General features: G+C 40.2%; 1 protein-coding gene across 1 annotated transcript; it reads left to right on the forward strand.

Annotated features, from left to right (window-relative positions):
* The first annotated feature begins 2,341 nt into the window (after positions 1–2,341).
* LOC137283931 (chloride intracellular channel protein 6-like) lies at positions 2,342–2,707 on the forward strand. The gene has a single exon (XM_067815605.1). It carries the CDS (start codon positions 2,342–2,344, stop codon positions 2,705–2,707), a length of 366 nt encoding a protein of 121 aa, XP_067671706.1.
* The last annotated feature ends 12,980 nt before the right edge of the window (positions 2,708–15,687 follow it).

The raw sequence follows: 15,687 nt of genomic DNA on the forward strand, positions 1-15,687 counted from the left end.
CACTGCATTGTTTGACTGGGCGCACCACTCTGCAGTAGCCACTCTTATAATAAATGTGACGATCTAGTATGGAGGCTAATGTCACGAGCAACGAAGATACACCATCGGGTTCCGATAACACATTTCCAGATAATAAACAAATAGCATTTAATAACATGAAATAAGGCCGTGTCTGTCTGTCTGTCTATCGATGTGTGTAGAGACAGATATGAATGTGTGTCGGTGTTAGAAAGAGGGTCACAGTGTGTGTATGTGTGTGTCTATGTGTTAAAGTGAATGTGTCATATTATAAAATGTGTATGTATAAAATGTAATGTACACATTTCATGAAATTTTCAGACGCATTTTGACACATTTCCTGCTATGAACTTTCTCCTTAATTTGCAATGAAAACAGTAGAATGAGCCAATACGTGCTTTAAAGTCAGTCACAGAACATACAAGTCAAAACGAAGCAATGGCAATTTTAAAAGGATAATGATTACGTAATTGTAACACAGTGTTGAATCCTGTTGGTAGAAAATGTGCTACCTGTGTGAAGTCAATCACACAACAAACAGATGAGCTTAATCTTTTGGCTTGAAAACGAAACAATGACAATATCTACCAGCTATCTATATAAGAAGAAGGACTGAGATTGAAGATTGTGGTTGTCACAGATCTACCTCATTTTATTTTATGATATCGGATTTCAGTGACATGTATGTTTGCTGCTGGTCATTGGCACACAATATTCATAACACTGTCCGTTTACAGAAGCAGGTCAAATGTGGATTGATTAGGATAATCAAGATCGTCTTTATACTAGAGCTGTGACGATATATCGTAGCATCGACAACCGTGATACTGTGTCGGACGATAAATATATCGATACTTTTCTCGTATCCTGATAGATATCGTTGACCTTAAGATGGTTAATTTTCATTAGAAATTGACGGTTATGTAAAATTTACACTGTTATTTAATATCAATATATAATTGGTTAAAGAAAACAACTAAAGATAGCACATTGAGATGTGAACCATATCCCATCGCTCTAAGATATCGTGATTCGTGTCGTATTGTGAATTATGTGCATCGTCACACCTCTACTTAATACGACAAAGGAGTATATTTGGTATATTTTTTATTTTCATGGGACATTTCACGTTAACTACAACAACAACAAAATAAATATATTTCTGTTTCTAGGTAAATATTTTCCTCTCACTTGCAAACTATGTAGAACAAGCTTTATGGATGTTAAAGGTTGTATATAAGGTTTGCTCGTACATTACGTCCCAGCCGTGGTAAAATGCCGCTAAAAGAAGTCACTTGCAATCTATACCATGGGTGCATATCCCGGTGCATATACACTTATCCTCTTGTAAAGACAAATGTATGTTATTTTTTATTATGCATTCATTCCTTGCCACTCACTTGCGTATAGCTTAAAATCCACCCAACATATCTTAAACTACCTTTATACCATCCTGTGTTGGTATATTTAAGGCACATTTTCTATGTAAGCGTTCAGTGACAGGGCATGTGCAATCATTTGGGAACAAAAGATTAGGGATTAGATGTCCTGGACCCAGGAGTGGCGATTTGATGCCTCTTGTGGTGACCTAGTCAGGGGAGAGTTCTCTCCCCTTCGCTAGTCATACCATGATCACGGCATACGGGTCCACTTGCACATGGATACAACCCAGGTTCGTGATAACGGTGGTGATCGGATCGGATAGGTGAGTGTGAGATATATGGTTCTTGTGAGTCTGATTGTGAGATAGATGAGTGTTAGCTAAATGCTTCTGGTGAGGCATATGGTAGTTGTGAGATAGATGATTGTGAGATAGAAGTTTCTGGCGAGGCAGATGGTGGTTGTGAGATAGGTGAATGTAAGCTAGGTGTTTCTGGTGTAGCAGATAGTGTTGTGAGATAAAATATGATGAATGTGAGATGGATGGATCAGGCGAGACAAATAGTGACCTATGATATTGTTGGCTGCCGGACAGCCAGGTGATGTAATATGTGGTTACCATGAGGTAGGCTTCGGTGAGAGTGATTGTTGTGGTGAGCTAGGTGATGGTGAGATGGATGGTGGCGGTGGAACAAATGGCTGTTGCGAGATAGCTTGTTCAGAAATAAAGTTCGTGGCGAGAGGTGATCATATCATGGTGGTTGTGAGATAATAGTAATTAGTTATTTTGCGATAGGTGCTTATCGTGAGGTAGGTCTTGGTGAGACTGGTGGTGGTGGAGAGTTAGGTGGTTGTGAGAGAGATAGTGGTGGTGAGATAGGTGGTTGTGGGACTTTGGGATTGTCTGATAGAGTTGTGATAGTTGTATTGCGAGGTTTGTAAGATGGATGATAGTGGTGAGAAAGGTGGTGGTAGTGAGGTGGATGGTGGTAATAAGGTGGATGGAGGTAGTGAGGTGGATAGTGGTAGTGAGGTGGATGATGGTAGTGCGGTGGATGGTGGTAGTGAGTTGGATAGTGGTAGTGAAATGGATGGTGGTAGTGAGGCTGATGGTGGTAGTGAGTTGGATGGTGGTAGTGAGATGGATGGTGGTAGTGCGGTGGATGGTGGTAGTGAGGTGGATAGTGGTAGTGCGGTGGATGGTGGTAGTGAGATGGATGGTGGTAGTGAGGTGGATAGTGGTAGTGAGGTGGATAGTGGTAGTGAGTTGGATGGTGGTAGTGAATTAAGGATTTTTGTGGCATCCTAGTATCTGTGGCGGTGAGTGAAGAGGTGGTTGTTTGATTTTTGGTGATTACATAGGTGAGAGTTCCCCAGCAGTCCCGGTCAGACATCTGAAAGGTCCCTGTCATCAGGACCGAAAGAGAAACATTGACTTGGCTGTCATTCTGAGGGATTGTTCGTTGCTCATACTACCTGTCACTGGATTGTTTTGTATAGATTTAACTGATTTATCGACGCCCGTAATATAATGCTTGGATAATTCTGACGGGGCCTAAAACAATATTCCCTCACTTACCCAAATACTACATCTGCAATACAATGAGTGAGTAATTGTGTATTACTGCAGTGTGGAAATAATAGTACTACTATTTGTCCGTATTTTTACCTGAACCAGCTAGTGGCCGATAGTATGAACACCGAGACATTTATTACACACAATGTTACAACAAACGGATCACGACAGAGGCGTAGAGTCGGACCCCGTTATCTCGAAATCCATTATCTCGAATATACATCTATATGTAACGTCCATATAACTCGAAGCTGTAGTTTGTCTTACAGTTCATGTATCCTGCAATACTGAAGCCCTAAATGGAGCAAGTATAGGAATTTCCCATCTCACATGGGATCCTTATGATATTACATCTGTATTTGTATTTGTTACTATCAGAATTGTAATATTTAGAGACTTAGCGTTAGTGTACTCGATTTACGGCCCGGTTTCGCTATGTTTGATATTTCTGAGACCATCTGAATATAAAAGTTGAACTCTTATGTCCACATCATATTCAATATAACATTAACCATAATACACTGGCCGCTTCTTAAAAGGTAAGCGTTGAGGCAAATAAACACTACTACACGTTCTTAATGCAGTCGTAAGCACGTCTTGCCGTCTAAAGGAGTTGTTTATTGACACGATTCGAGGTCCCCGCAGTGAGACTGACCCATGAGGAAAGGTCAAATTAAAGTCGGTGTTTCTGGTTCATTAAACCTAATAAACGCTGGATTACTGTTTGAAGAAGCCAGACAGCTTTATGAGGCTCAAAGGGAGAGGTTTATCAACGCAGGCATGTTGATTATTTGGATAAAATAAATCGCTGACCAGTTTATCATGCAGATGTTATTGTTGGTGTGATCCGAGACGGTTAGTCATAACAACAACTCGCCCACAGCCACTGAAACTCAAATTGCAGCCAAGACGTCATATATGTGGATCCAGCGACTGCAACTGTCTATCCTCTGTTAATGAAGGAGGTGTTGACGGAGAGACGACGTGTGTATGCATCCAGTCTTAGATTCAGAAAGCCTGGGCCTACTGACAAAGAATAGAAACATGGAAGAAAATGTTGACAGATCCTATTTTCTTCTGCGCAACGCACGACGCCGATAATTTACATCTGATGAATATTTAATCCTCGGATCTGTCATATACTTAAACACACTCATTGTAAAAATTACACATTAATTAAGAACGGAAAATTGGTATATTTGAACTTGACTGCTAAATTAACAATTATTAGTGGTGTGGACAATTTTCATCGAACATTGTTTGTCTCGAAGTAACTTCATCTTTGTATATGACGTTCATGTCCGTATTATTTGATATCTTAACTGTCATTCCTGCTATGTTCAACACACATATTTTATGTACAAACATACACAAGTACGTATATACATCGACATATAAATAGAGAAACTCGGGGGCGGGGGGTTTGGGAGTGGGTTCAGGAAGCTCCGCCAAAACAAAAACAATATCTTCAATCCATGTGATCAGGAATAATTATCAGGGGTGTGTGTGTGTGTGTGTGTGTGTGTGTGTGTGTGTGTGTGTGTGTGTGTGTGTGTGTGTGTGTGTGTGTGTGTGTGTGTGTGTGTGTGTGTGTGTGTGTGTGTGTGTGTGTGCGTGTGCGCAAGGGGAGGGGGGGCGTCTGGGGTGTGGGGGTTCCGAGTCGAACCTCCTGAACCCCTCCTCCCTTCTCCTCTGGATCATCCAATGTCCTTTTCCACTCGAAAACTGAAGTTTGTCTTTACTCTCACGTGATTCTCTTATAAGAACTAACATTGATGATGAACCGCTGTATCCCATCCCTGATGTCACATTTAATGTGATATAGTCATCCACTCATGGTGAGCCGTCATCATACATATCATTATCAATATTCGGAGGTGCGAAGCTCTGCTTTTGTGAGCACCTAGATATTGCTGAGCTAAGCTTTCCTTCTGGCAAGGACACCTGTGAGACTTCATGGGAACAATGTTACAACCATGTTAACGACCTCAAATGAAAACCAACCCTACCTCTCCTGATTTGTTTATAAGAAAGGGTTACCCAACTCAGTCTGTTCCCCCGCAAGTCTTGTGCGTGTTATAACAAAAGTGGCAGCTAGATGTAAGGCCTCGCCCACAGAGGGACATTAAGCTTGATACTCTGTCGAACGTTCACAGAACTCTCCTGTTTTTGAAGTAACAGAAGTCGGTTTGGTATCCGGTTCCAGTGTAAACTTGAAAACAGGAATTCTGGCCGCAGGCGAAAACAATGAACCTTAAACTGCTCCGATAGGACCATGGTCTGGGACACCTAAGGCGTTGTGCCCTTTCATTTGGGCGCTGGAGGCGGACTGCGATGCCCTATAATAATAACATACATGTGCTAACAAATTGGTCTAGGGAGAAAGCCACGGAGTAATGAAATATGCAAATGCCAATAGTAATTGATCCGGCTTATGTGGTTGGGCGAAAGGTGGAATGACCCCTCGGCGTTCGGGGAACTGAGGGTGGGGGTAGCTGATTCTGATCGGGGGTGGGGCACGTCAGGTTCCTCCTGTCCGACGCAGGGATCAGCGTCCGCCTCAGCATATCGATTCGAAATATAAACGTGCATGTTGGTTGAATTGTTCTATTTAGGAAGGAATGTACGTGCATGTTTTTGTTTATAACAAGGTCATTGGGATAACACATGGTAACACATTCAAGAGAATTCTACACATGCTTATATTATAAACAGTCCGCTATTGTTACCAGAGTTTGTGTCGATAGTGTTTTAAATCCCTTTGACAGTCAAACTGAAACTGACGTAAATTAAAAACTTTGTTATGCTTAGTAGTACAGTACCCTCCTTAAAAATAGGAGAAAACAAAGTGTTTATCACCTGACGCACGGGGGTTCAAACACCAGGATATTGGCTTGGTGAGGTTTTGTGGCTGGGGATATGAAGTAAACATATTTGTCGTAGCTGTAAAGTAAAACGCAATTCAGACACTAAAGGTTAACAGGTTTCCCGTGTAAACAGCTGTTTCAGGGCTTCAAGTTAGTCTGTCTAGGTTAACGGGGACAAAGCACGAGTTTTGATACTCCTATGGCCAAAACAATAAATGTTCCAGATCTGTCGAATCCGTTGATATCGATAATCTCCTCAGGATTATTCTGTGTTGTTAAATCCAGAAATTCACAGAAATAGAGGCAAACGCATAAAATTGAAGAGGCATATCTGTACCGCAGGAGATACGTGCATACCAAACGATGGCATGAAATGAACTTTCCCCTTCATACTTCCACTTGATGTTCAGTACTACAGTACAATACTGATCTTAGCATCCTCATGCACACACACGGATATGTGTGTGTGTTTACACAAAATGATACAGATATGTATATATTAATACAACTCATTAGTTTGTTCTTTAAATCCACACTCAGCAATATTCCAGCTACATGAAGGTGGTCTGTAAATAATCGAGTCTGGAAAAACAATCTAGTGATCAACATTATGAGCATCGAGTTATGCAAGTGGGATACGATGTCCTGTGTCCGCCAAGTCAGTGAGCCTGACCACCTGATCCTGTTAGCCATCTCTTGCAATGAGCATACACCGAAGATCAATTCCAACCTGGATCTTCAGGTCAAAAACTCATACAGAAGAGGCAGACGGATATTCACACTTACAGACTCATGCAAAATGAATAAAACTGACAAGTTGTAGAGAATAAGACAGACACAGTCATAAAAGAAACTGCAGATCAATAGATCAGATTTGAGCAGGTCGAGACAAACCCCTAATATTTACTTATAGGGTTATGACGGGTAGATGAGGAGATGCTAAAACTCTGCAACATTCAATATGAGGAGCTTATGAACTTCGACTCTCCCCCGTAAATATTTTATTCAGTGAAATACATTTATAGCTAACAAGACAATTGTATAGGCGCTAATACGTACTTCTCATCAAACGTGTAGACTCACTTAAAAACACATTACATCGAAGCAGGGCACCTAAAAGCAACGAAACCCTTGTACTGCCCATCAGAAGTTTAAACTCACTTAGAACGCCCATTATATGTTATATGTATGAACATATTTATATGTGGTTTTGCCGGAAATGAATTTCTCCACTGACTTGGGGGAACCAACTGCTAAACGTATGCAGATGAACTGCACAAATATCATGCATAAAATTTCCGAAATGCATGCGAAAATATCATGCATGCGAACAGTTGCGTTTTGGTGTAACGTTTTGCTAAGAATTCGCCAATTTTCATTGATTTTGATCATTTATTGACCTCATGCCGATAATCTTTTCAACCTTACAAAATTGATTTACTATACACCAGTTCATGTGTAAACAGTCCCTGTAAACAGTATGGAATATTTTGCTAAATGTAGTTTAGATAGTTGAGTTAAGTAAGTGGTTTTGTTTAAACTATTGAGACTAAACTATTGATGGGAAGTATATTTATATCGTTGTCCTTCCCAACTTGAGAATCTTCGAAAGCCTTCTGGAGGCCACAGTCCGATGGTTGTTTAAGCATTTCGAAGCATTTCCATTTAAAAGCTACCTCAATAGGCTTGACCTTTCACATGTTTTACAAGTGGCGTTAATCACAACGCCCTCACTTCCATCACCGTCATTCTTTTTCAGAGACTTCTTAGTCTCAAAAAAGACAATCTAATACCTAACCTCAAAACTACAATAATTTCATTTGATTTCATTGAATGTAAAGAAGCATTAAAGGACGTCTCAGCACAATGCCAGCCTACATTGGCTGCTTAGGTGATTAGCAATGTCTAGAGACAGTCTTCAAACTTGTTTATTGTTGAAGAATGGCTCCTTTGCCTGGGGCGAACGACGATACCCTACCCAATTCTCAGAGGACCAAATCTATTCCGATGTCTCCGTTACAATGTGCGCAGTAGGGAGTTGTCATATTTTAGCCATATGCTCTCGGTGAGCAAAGACGTGAACACAATAGTCAGAATCTCTGTGCCTTGAGTCGTACACACATATGCTGACAACGAGGCTTTTTTTATCCGTCCGGCCCCCAACTCCCACAAGGGGAAGGAGTCCCAGCGTCAAACAAAACGCTGCAAATATCAGTGTTTATTTCTCTGACTGACGAGGTATCGCCAGAATCACAACGATAATTGTCCAGATGCGAAACTGATCACCCATTTCCGTTTGAACCAGAGGCGAATTCTTGAAGAACAACGCTTCTGGAGATCTTGGCGCAAGAAACTACGTTGAATGATGGTGGCATATTGACAGCGTTTTAGCGTTTTACCTTCAGGATCCGGCTTGTTTAGTTTGTTACGTGAGTACATTCTTTGTTATTTTTCATGTAATTGGTTCAAACTTGGCTTTCCCCACTCTTTCACAGTCAATGAAAGCACATGGTAGCCAGAGGTACAAACCAGGCGTACGAACCAAGGTGTGAACCAGGAATTATCTATGGCGCATTCTAATGAACTTGCAAGCATGTTTATAAAAACAATATTTCATAAAAGTAGTTGAAACGAATTATATCTTAAAACGATTGTTGTGGTTTATTCTACATGTTGTTCTTAGAGAACGAGATCAGATTTCGCTGAATCTCTTTCTTTTTTAAAGTCCTTTGTTACTAAATTGTATAACGTATAATCTTCCATCGCATACATGAAGTTCAGCAAAAGAGATTCGGAAATCAATTCGGCTGAACAGCAGATGCTTTTAGACACAAAACAAAGAAGATCGAGATGCCGAATGTGCATATTTAAGACGAAAATCAGGCATATTTAAGACCCTGAAAAAGTGTCACTTTGTGTTCAGACGATTAACAGGTGTGATTGGTTACCTTGAACGCTATAAAGTTATTGTTCACAGCTGTAACAGTATTAATAACAATAGCTTATTTTTAATTTACGATAAATGTTTTCATCGCTTAAATGTGCCATTTCTAAAATGTCCGCAAAACTGTATTTAATTATAATAAGAAATGCATTCCGCGTTAATGTTAAACATAGAACGTTGGTTCTAAGGAATAACCTATTTAGATTACTAAACCAAAAAGAAGATACGAAATTAATATGAATGAATATCAATTTTGAAAAAAAGTGTCAGCAAAATGAAAATGCATGTCTTGCGCTAGCGGCAGCACCAGCAACTCGCAATATTTGAATAAGGATAAAGGTGTTGTTGCCTACAGGAAAACCATGGATTGAACAGATATTCCCTTTTACGCAGCTTGATGTATGCGAACTCCTTAGTAACCATTATGTACACGTCATGATTTAATGTATACTGGGCAAAATAGTTTGGAATGTATGTAAATTTTGAAATTATGGATAATGATCTATTTATTCATTGACACACTGATGAAATATTAATCTTAAAAAAACAATATCCTTAACTTATTTTGTCCTATATACATTTGTGTACAAGGCTTTTGGCTTTTTTTGTGTTTGAATACACTCAATAAGTGCAGGTCTAGTATTCATGAAACGGTAGCTATCCATTTCGCTTTCATAATACCATCATATTGTGTATTGTACATGTTATAATCGGACACAGAAAGTGACTTGGGTGTAATATTCTTTTGCTTTTGGACACTTCATAACACTTGTAACATACACGTCTTAACCAGGCCACAGTGTATAGGAACTGTTCATATCTTGTGTGATGTTTTTTTTTACACGGAATGGGAAAACTCAGACATACCAGTTTTGAATAAATCTTCTCATTCCTAGTTGGTAAAGTGATCGTTTTGTTACGTCTGAACAAGAAACCGTGATAGTTCCACGAAAAGAAACACCCGTTACTTTTCTAATAATTATAGAGTGCTTGTGTCACAGTTTAATTGTTTGCCCGAATGTGTGACGGTACATGTAGCACCACCTACTGCCAGGTAAGACCTTTCAGAATAATAACGCATGCAATGCCATGCCATCTTCTCAGCAACAATCCGGTGCAGTTATTGGTGGAGCATCTGTTTACCACGTGAGCTTCAACAACGATCCCACCTCAGCCAAGGTTTCTTCTCCTTAACAGTAGGTTATGCCCAAGGCCTTGTGGTATTTTTATATTTATGTAAGCAGTCAGTATATGCATCACGTGCACCAGCACATGGAATATAGTTTCCCGTATTATGTGAAACACACTTCCACCTCGACCGTCAAAGGGCATTAAGAATTATTCTATTCTGTCCACGAAGGTTACGGTGTGTAGACGTAAATCCCGTACCCATATTTCGGATATCAAATGTAGCTATTTGTTTTATATATCATTATATATATCATTTTCATGTAGTTATGTTCTTTCAGATGTATTTGCAATACATGCCCCAATCGAACGCTTTGTCACTGAATATATATTATTTTGACAGTAACAAACAATTAATTTAAATTGAAAAAGAGCCCCCCCTGAGGAGGGAAAGATATTTAATAATGTTTCATTTAGGACTTTAGTATTGCATGGAGAGCTCTGCATTAGGGACAACGATGTGCATCAAGGTCTGTGAGACTTCATGTGCCCCCTTAGACTTGTAAGTGTCAGAGGTAAGAATAAAGAGTTTAAATGATAACTTCTATAACATATAAACATTCCTCTAACGGGTTGGGGCCCTTAGACTGTCCACTGATGTAGCCTTGCCTCTTTGAAGGGTATGATTACTACACAAGCATGAGTTCAGCATTCAGTATGGCCTTAGAGCAAGGCTAGTGCCCACTATACGTGCCCATCAGATCAGATCCCAGGGTAGACTGTCTTGGTGTGGTAACAGACGGGGTGAAAAACATCCCCCTGTTGTTATTACAGAGGGAGGAAGGACCTACATTAGACATGAGCAGCATATTTATAAGACGTCAAGAATCAATGTGTCTGGCCTTGGGCGGAACTGACTTCACATAAGATTACATGCGATAAAGACAAATTCAACATGTGACATTACACTGGAATATATTTCATTAATTACATATGCACTAATTCGAACATTAGCAATATAAAATTTCTGGGGACATGTTTTCAATGTTTATATAGGAGGAAATACATGACATTTGATATTTTAGATATTTAAACGGGAGCAAAACCGCTGCTATTTTTTGACATCTGTTCCTTCTTTCAAATAGATCAAGCTGAACTGGATTAAAGTTTAGGATATTGCAAGCAGACTGCAAGGCTAAAAATAAATCTTAAGACTATGTTTTTACAATACCATGGCTTTCTCTGTTCCTGAAAGCATGTTTCTCAAAGAATAGACAAACATGTTTCCTTCGCCTTGCATGTTTTTACACATTGAAGCCATTGTTTTCCCTTTCCGTTTCCGATCAAATTTAGCAGTGTACGCTCCGGACGCGTCAGTTTGATAACTGCGCACCTCTCACACACACATATATTATAAACCCAGACAAACCTACTTACCTATCTGTCTGTCTGCCTGTCTGTCTGTCCTTGCAGGAACAGGTACCCAGGTACCCAGGTACCCAGGTATTATAATCCACGTGACCCAATAAGCCAACTAGTGGTTTAGATGTGATTACTGAGTTTGATTTTACGCCGCGTTTAGAAACATTCAAGCAATATCACAGCGGGGAAAACACTCTAGTATTGCTAGGTGTTACACAATCACGTTGGGGGTTAATTACTGCTACACCAACGGCAATAATGGACTAGCCCAAATTGCTCAGTAGAAGGATTTATAGTAAAGCAGCTTCACTGTCAATGAATCGAAGGGACTACGAGCAAGCAGTTTTGATTTAGTTTGTTTGATTGAAGATGTTTTTATAGTTAGCATTTATTATTTACCTTTTTATTTTGAGATAAATTCTTCTCAAGGCAGTAGAGTTAACTCAGTTATACTGATAAAATGCATCATTTACTATAAATGACCTAGCACATCAACCATGGTTGGTATACTAAAAGAAGGGAATGTCACATCGCATTGAGGCAAATCACAAGTTCTTTTTCAAGGATCCCTCTACAACAAGTCCACAACACGAAAGTACTGACGTTGCATTATTAAGACCTGCAAGGGCAGGTACCATTTACATGGACGGTATTGCACATCTTGTCCTGCGCTTTGCGATCAGGTGTTTGTCGCTCATGCTCGAGCTGGTAACTCTGCTCACGCCCTGCTTCCGGACAGACAGATGACAACTTACAGAAGATTTTTTCAGTCTACTCAAGGCCCACGTCCACGAGAAGTTGCAGAGACCTTGCCCCATTAAAGGTACAAACCTTGAACTGAGTTGCCTTAGCAGAGATCAAGAGATGTTTATTTCATTTCAATGAAGTCATGTGGCACAAGACACAAAACTTGGAATTAGCCAGACTCTACCATGATGACATCAGTGTTCAGATGTGCATTCGACGTGCTGCAGCACTTCCCCTCTTTAACATAGATCTGGTCCAAGACACGGCATCGGAATCCATGGACTCAACTCTTGATACTACGCATTCAGTGGACTTCAATCACTATATTGTTGCCAACTGGGTGGATGATGACACCCGATTTCCAATGCACTCATGGGACCACCACCATACCAGAGGACCGCGGACTAACAGCATTCTTGAGGGCTTCCACAATACACCAAACCGGATCTTGCCACAAGACCATTCGGACATATACAAGTTCATCACCGTCATCCGCAAGATCATGTCCGCACACCAGACCAAGCTGTCTCAGATGGACTTCGGTGCAGCTTCTCCTACCAGAAAGCGAGTGTACAGGGAGTTGGAGAACAGAGCCCAGAGACTGAAGGTCCAGCTTCACAAGGGTACCAGAACACCACTTGACTTCTTTCATGCCATCAGATATTTGATTAAGCATGGTCGAGACTATTCTCAAATGTGAAATGTTCTGCGTTGAATTAATTTGCAAATAAATGCATAATCAATAACCTATATCTCTAACGAATATGGACTATCCCATTCAATAATTGGTAATAGGTGTGTACAATGGCCAGTCACCTTATATGTATTGGGGTGTGTAACAGCTGACATGTTTAACAAATGGGAGGATACCTTGTACATATATGGGGAATCGAACTCGGGTCCTTGATATTGCGAGCGAACGCTTCAACCACTAGCCTACCGCACCACACCTAAATCTTTAGGTCGCGTAGAGTAACATGTCTACTACACTATGTATTTGTTCACAAACATCAGTAAGTATTCTGGTGTAGAAGTCCTCTTCTGTCTAGAATGTTTGAAACAGCGTGCAGTGGAGTCACCGATTGCACAGCGTAAAATGGCACACGTTTAATTTTCCCTTTGTCTATCTGGTCTCTAGCCATTTTAATCCGTGATATGTTCGATGTATAAATCAGTGTCTATTTCAGGATGACAAAAATAGTTATGGTACCTCAGTATCAAAATATATTAAGTGCTCTACTTTCATTTTGTCTGTGAGATCGTTGTGGTAGTCATTATGAGAAGCGCTTTATTCACTAAGCAAACTAAGCGAATGCTCTCCCTTTGCAGCTGGAAATTCTTGTATCCAGAATGCAGTTCGATGATTTCGAACATGAAGCATAATGATTTTAATCAGCTTCGACTGCAAGTACATTTGTGTTTCCAAAACCATACAGTTAAAGTGGTCCCGGCGATTTTGTGAGTTAATGGTTGTGTAACTATCCACCATCGCATCGATACCTATTGATGACAACCAGACATTTTAGAAATCTATACCGTGTTTTGCATGGGGCGGTGTACATCTCCTTGTAACAGATGAGTAAAAAGAATAATAAACTGTCGATGCAAAGTAATAACCAGTAATGTCTATTCTCATACAACGATGCAACCGGAAGTTCGGGTCTCATAAAAAGCTTACATCATGAAAGTGGAGTTAATTTTCTCTGTAAAATGGTAACACAAACTTATCACATTAAATAAAGTGAACTTTATTATGTCGATGTGGTTCCGACGCTGGAAGTTCCATTTACGGTTATGATAACCTTTAATTTGTGAACGAGTTAACATGGATGTGGTTGAAGAGCCTTTCATTATTATTGTTGTACTTCAAAGTGAGTGAGTGTGGTTTTACGCCGCTTTTAACAATATTCCAACACTATCACGGCAGGTGGACACCAGAAATACGTTTCACACATTGTGCCCATGTGGGGAATCGAACCCAGATATTCGGCGCGAGCGGACGTTTTAACCACTAGGCTACCTCACCGCTTAGAGAGCGAGAAGTGTGCACATTTGAGACTGCTTGGTGCGTTTATACGATGTCGCAGTATTTTAACGTGAAAACATAATGCAGACAGCGTATTTTCACTGCGAGCCGATCAGTTCATCTTCTGTATCGTACATGCCACCTGGGTAACATCAAGTACCATAATTTACGTGAGACTACTGACCTCCCTATGCCCTGGCAAACGCCACAGATTTCCTACACAAGTATTGTAATAATATCACGATAATCTTCTGAGACATGGCATGAAACGCAGTGTCACGCATGTACTCAGTATACTCCATGCCATACCAGCTACAAAAGCAGAGAGCGGATATAGAGATTTTCAGACATGTCAGATGCAAAGTGTCTTTAAGTGCAAAAGTTTCTGTAAATATGCTGAAAACTATAGGGCGACAATAACGACTTCCTCCACGTTTCTTCCTACAGCCAAGTAGGCAGGACACACGGTTCCGTTGTGTTTTTAATATTATTTTAGGGCCAATCTTTTTTCAAAATTGCTGATTAAGAGTCTCATTCGGCTCCCTCGGTTTCATGCAAATATATTGACACCCAATATCGTGTCATTAGAATTTTAGAAATTACAAGACTTATGTTTTCTTTCCTTATCTGTACTCTCGAAGGCACCACTCCTGATAACATCATAACCGGTAGTGTCATGTGGATTATTTCTACAGACCAAGGTATGCAACTAATGAAAGGACTTGTTTGGAAATGCGTCTTCCATCTTCTGAAGCCACCTCCTACTGACTACAAAAGCCGTGTAGGTTATGTAGCCTGCGCACCTCCTGCACCAGATAAACTCAGGTTCCATTTAATGAACAACAGTTCCTGACCCCTCACACAGCTATCTACTTGTCTTGTACATATGTCCGACACAGCAAAAACACAGGCCGGTGTAAGTGTTACAGTGTAATGAAGCATATGGAGACGATCAGTACTTGACCTTTACCAGGTGTCCGACAAAGGTGGCAATGCTATTAGTGGTTTGCCACAAGGTGGTCTTCTACCTCCGGTCGTATTAATATAGTTACATACTGTATCTATGTGATGGCTCTAAGTAGGGGTAGATTTGCTTTTAGGTAATGGCTTTATCAAAAGTTCCAAACAAGTATTGTCAAGTTTCCGTATGATGTAGGTATCGGTTTGTGTCAAACACCGTATGAATACTGTTGACATTTACGTACCTATTGTATCATGATATATATCATATTGTCCTTGTGTTTTCGGTTTTACGTTTGTGACTTTAGAGAAAATGAAGTGTTCTGATATGTCCATATCATTTACCCATTACACTTTGACATTAACACCACGTGGGGACAGACACACCTTATATCAAATATCCCAACGTTTCTGGTCAGGCCTAGAGAAATAGAAACACGTGCGTACCACGTCCAGAATTTCATCCAGTTCACAGGCATTCGTGACCGGTGGCCGTGAGTGACCCCTGGCTTGCATCCAATCTACCCATGTTGGCTGTAATATATCTACACTGAGGCAGTAACAATTTTTAGCATATATATTGAACTTGTATATTACATATTTTTCATATGAAAAATGA

This window comes from Haliotis asinina, chromosome 5 (assembly GCF_037392515.1).
Source record: "Haliotis asinina isolate JCU_RB_2024 chromosome 5, JCU_Hal_asi_v2, whole genome shotgun sequence".
Classification (NCBI taxonomy): Eukaryota; Metazoa; Mollusca; class Gastropoda; order Lepetellida; family Haliotidae; genus Haliotis; species Haliotis asinina.

What these genes read in the sequence shown, in the direction of transcription:
- LOC137283931 (XM_067815605.1), top strand. Translation starts at nt 2,342, where the DNA reads ATGGATGATAGTGGTGAGAAAGGTGGTGGTAGTGAGGTGGATGGTGGT.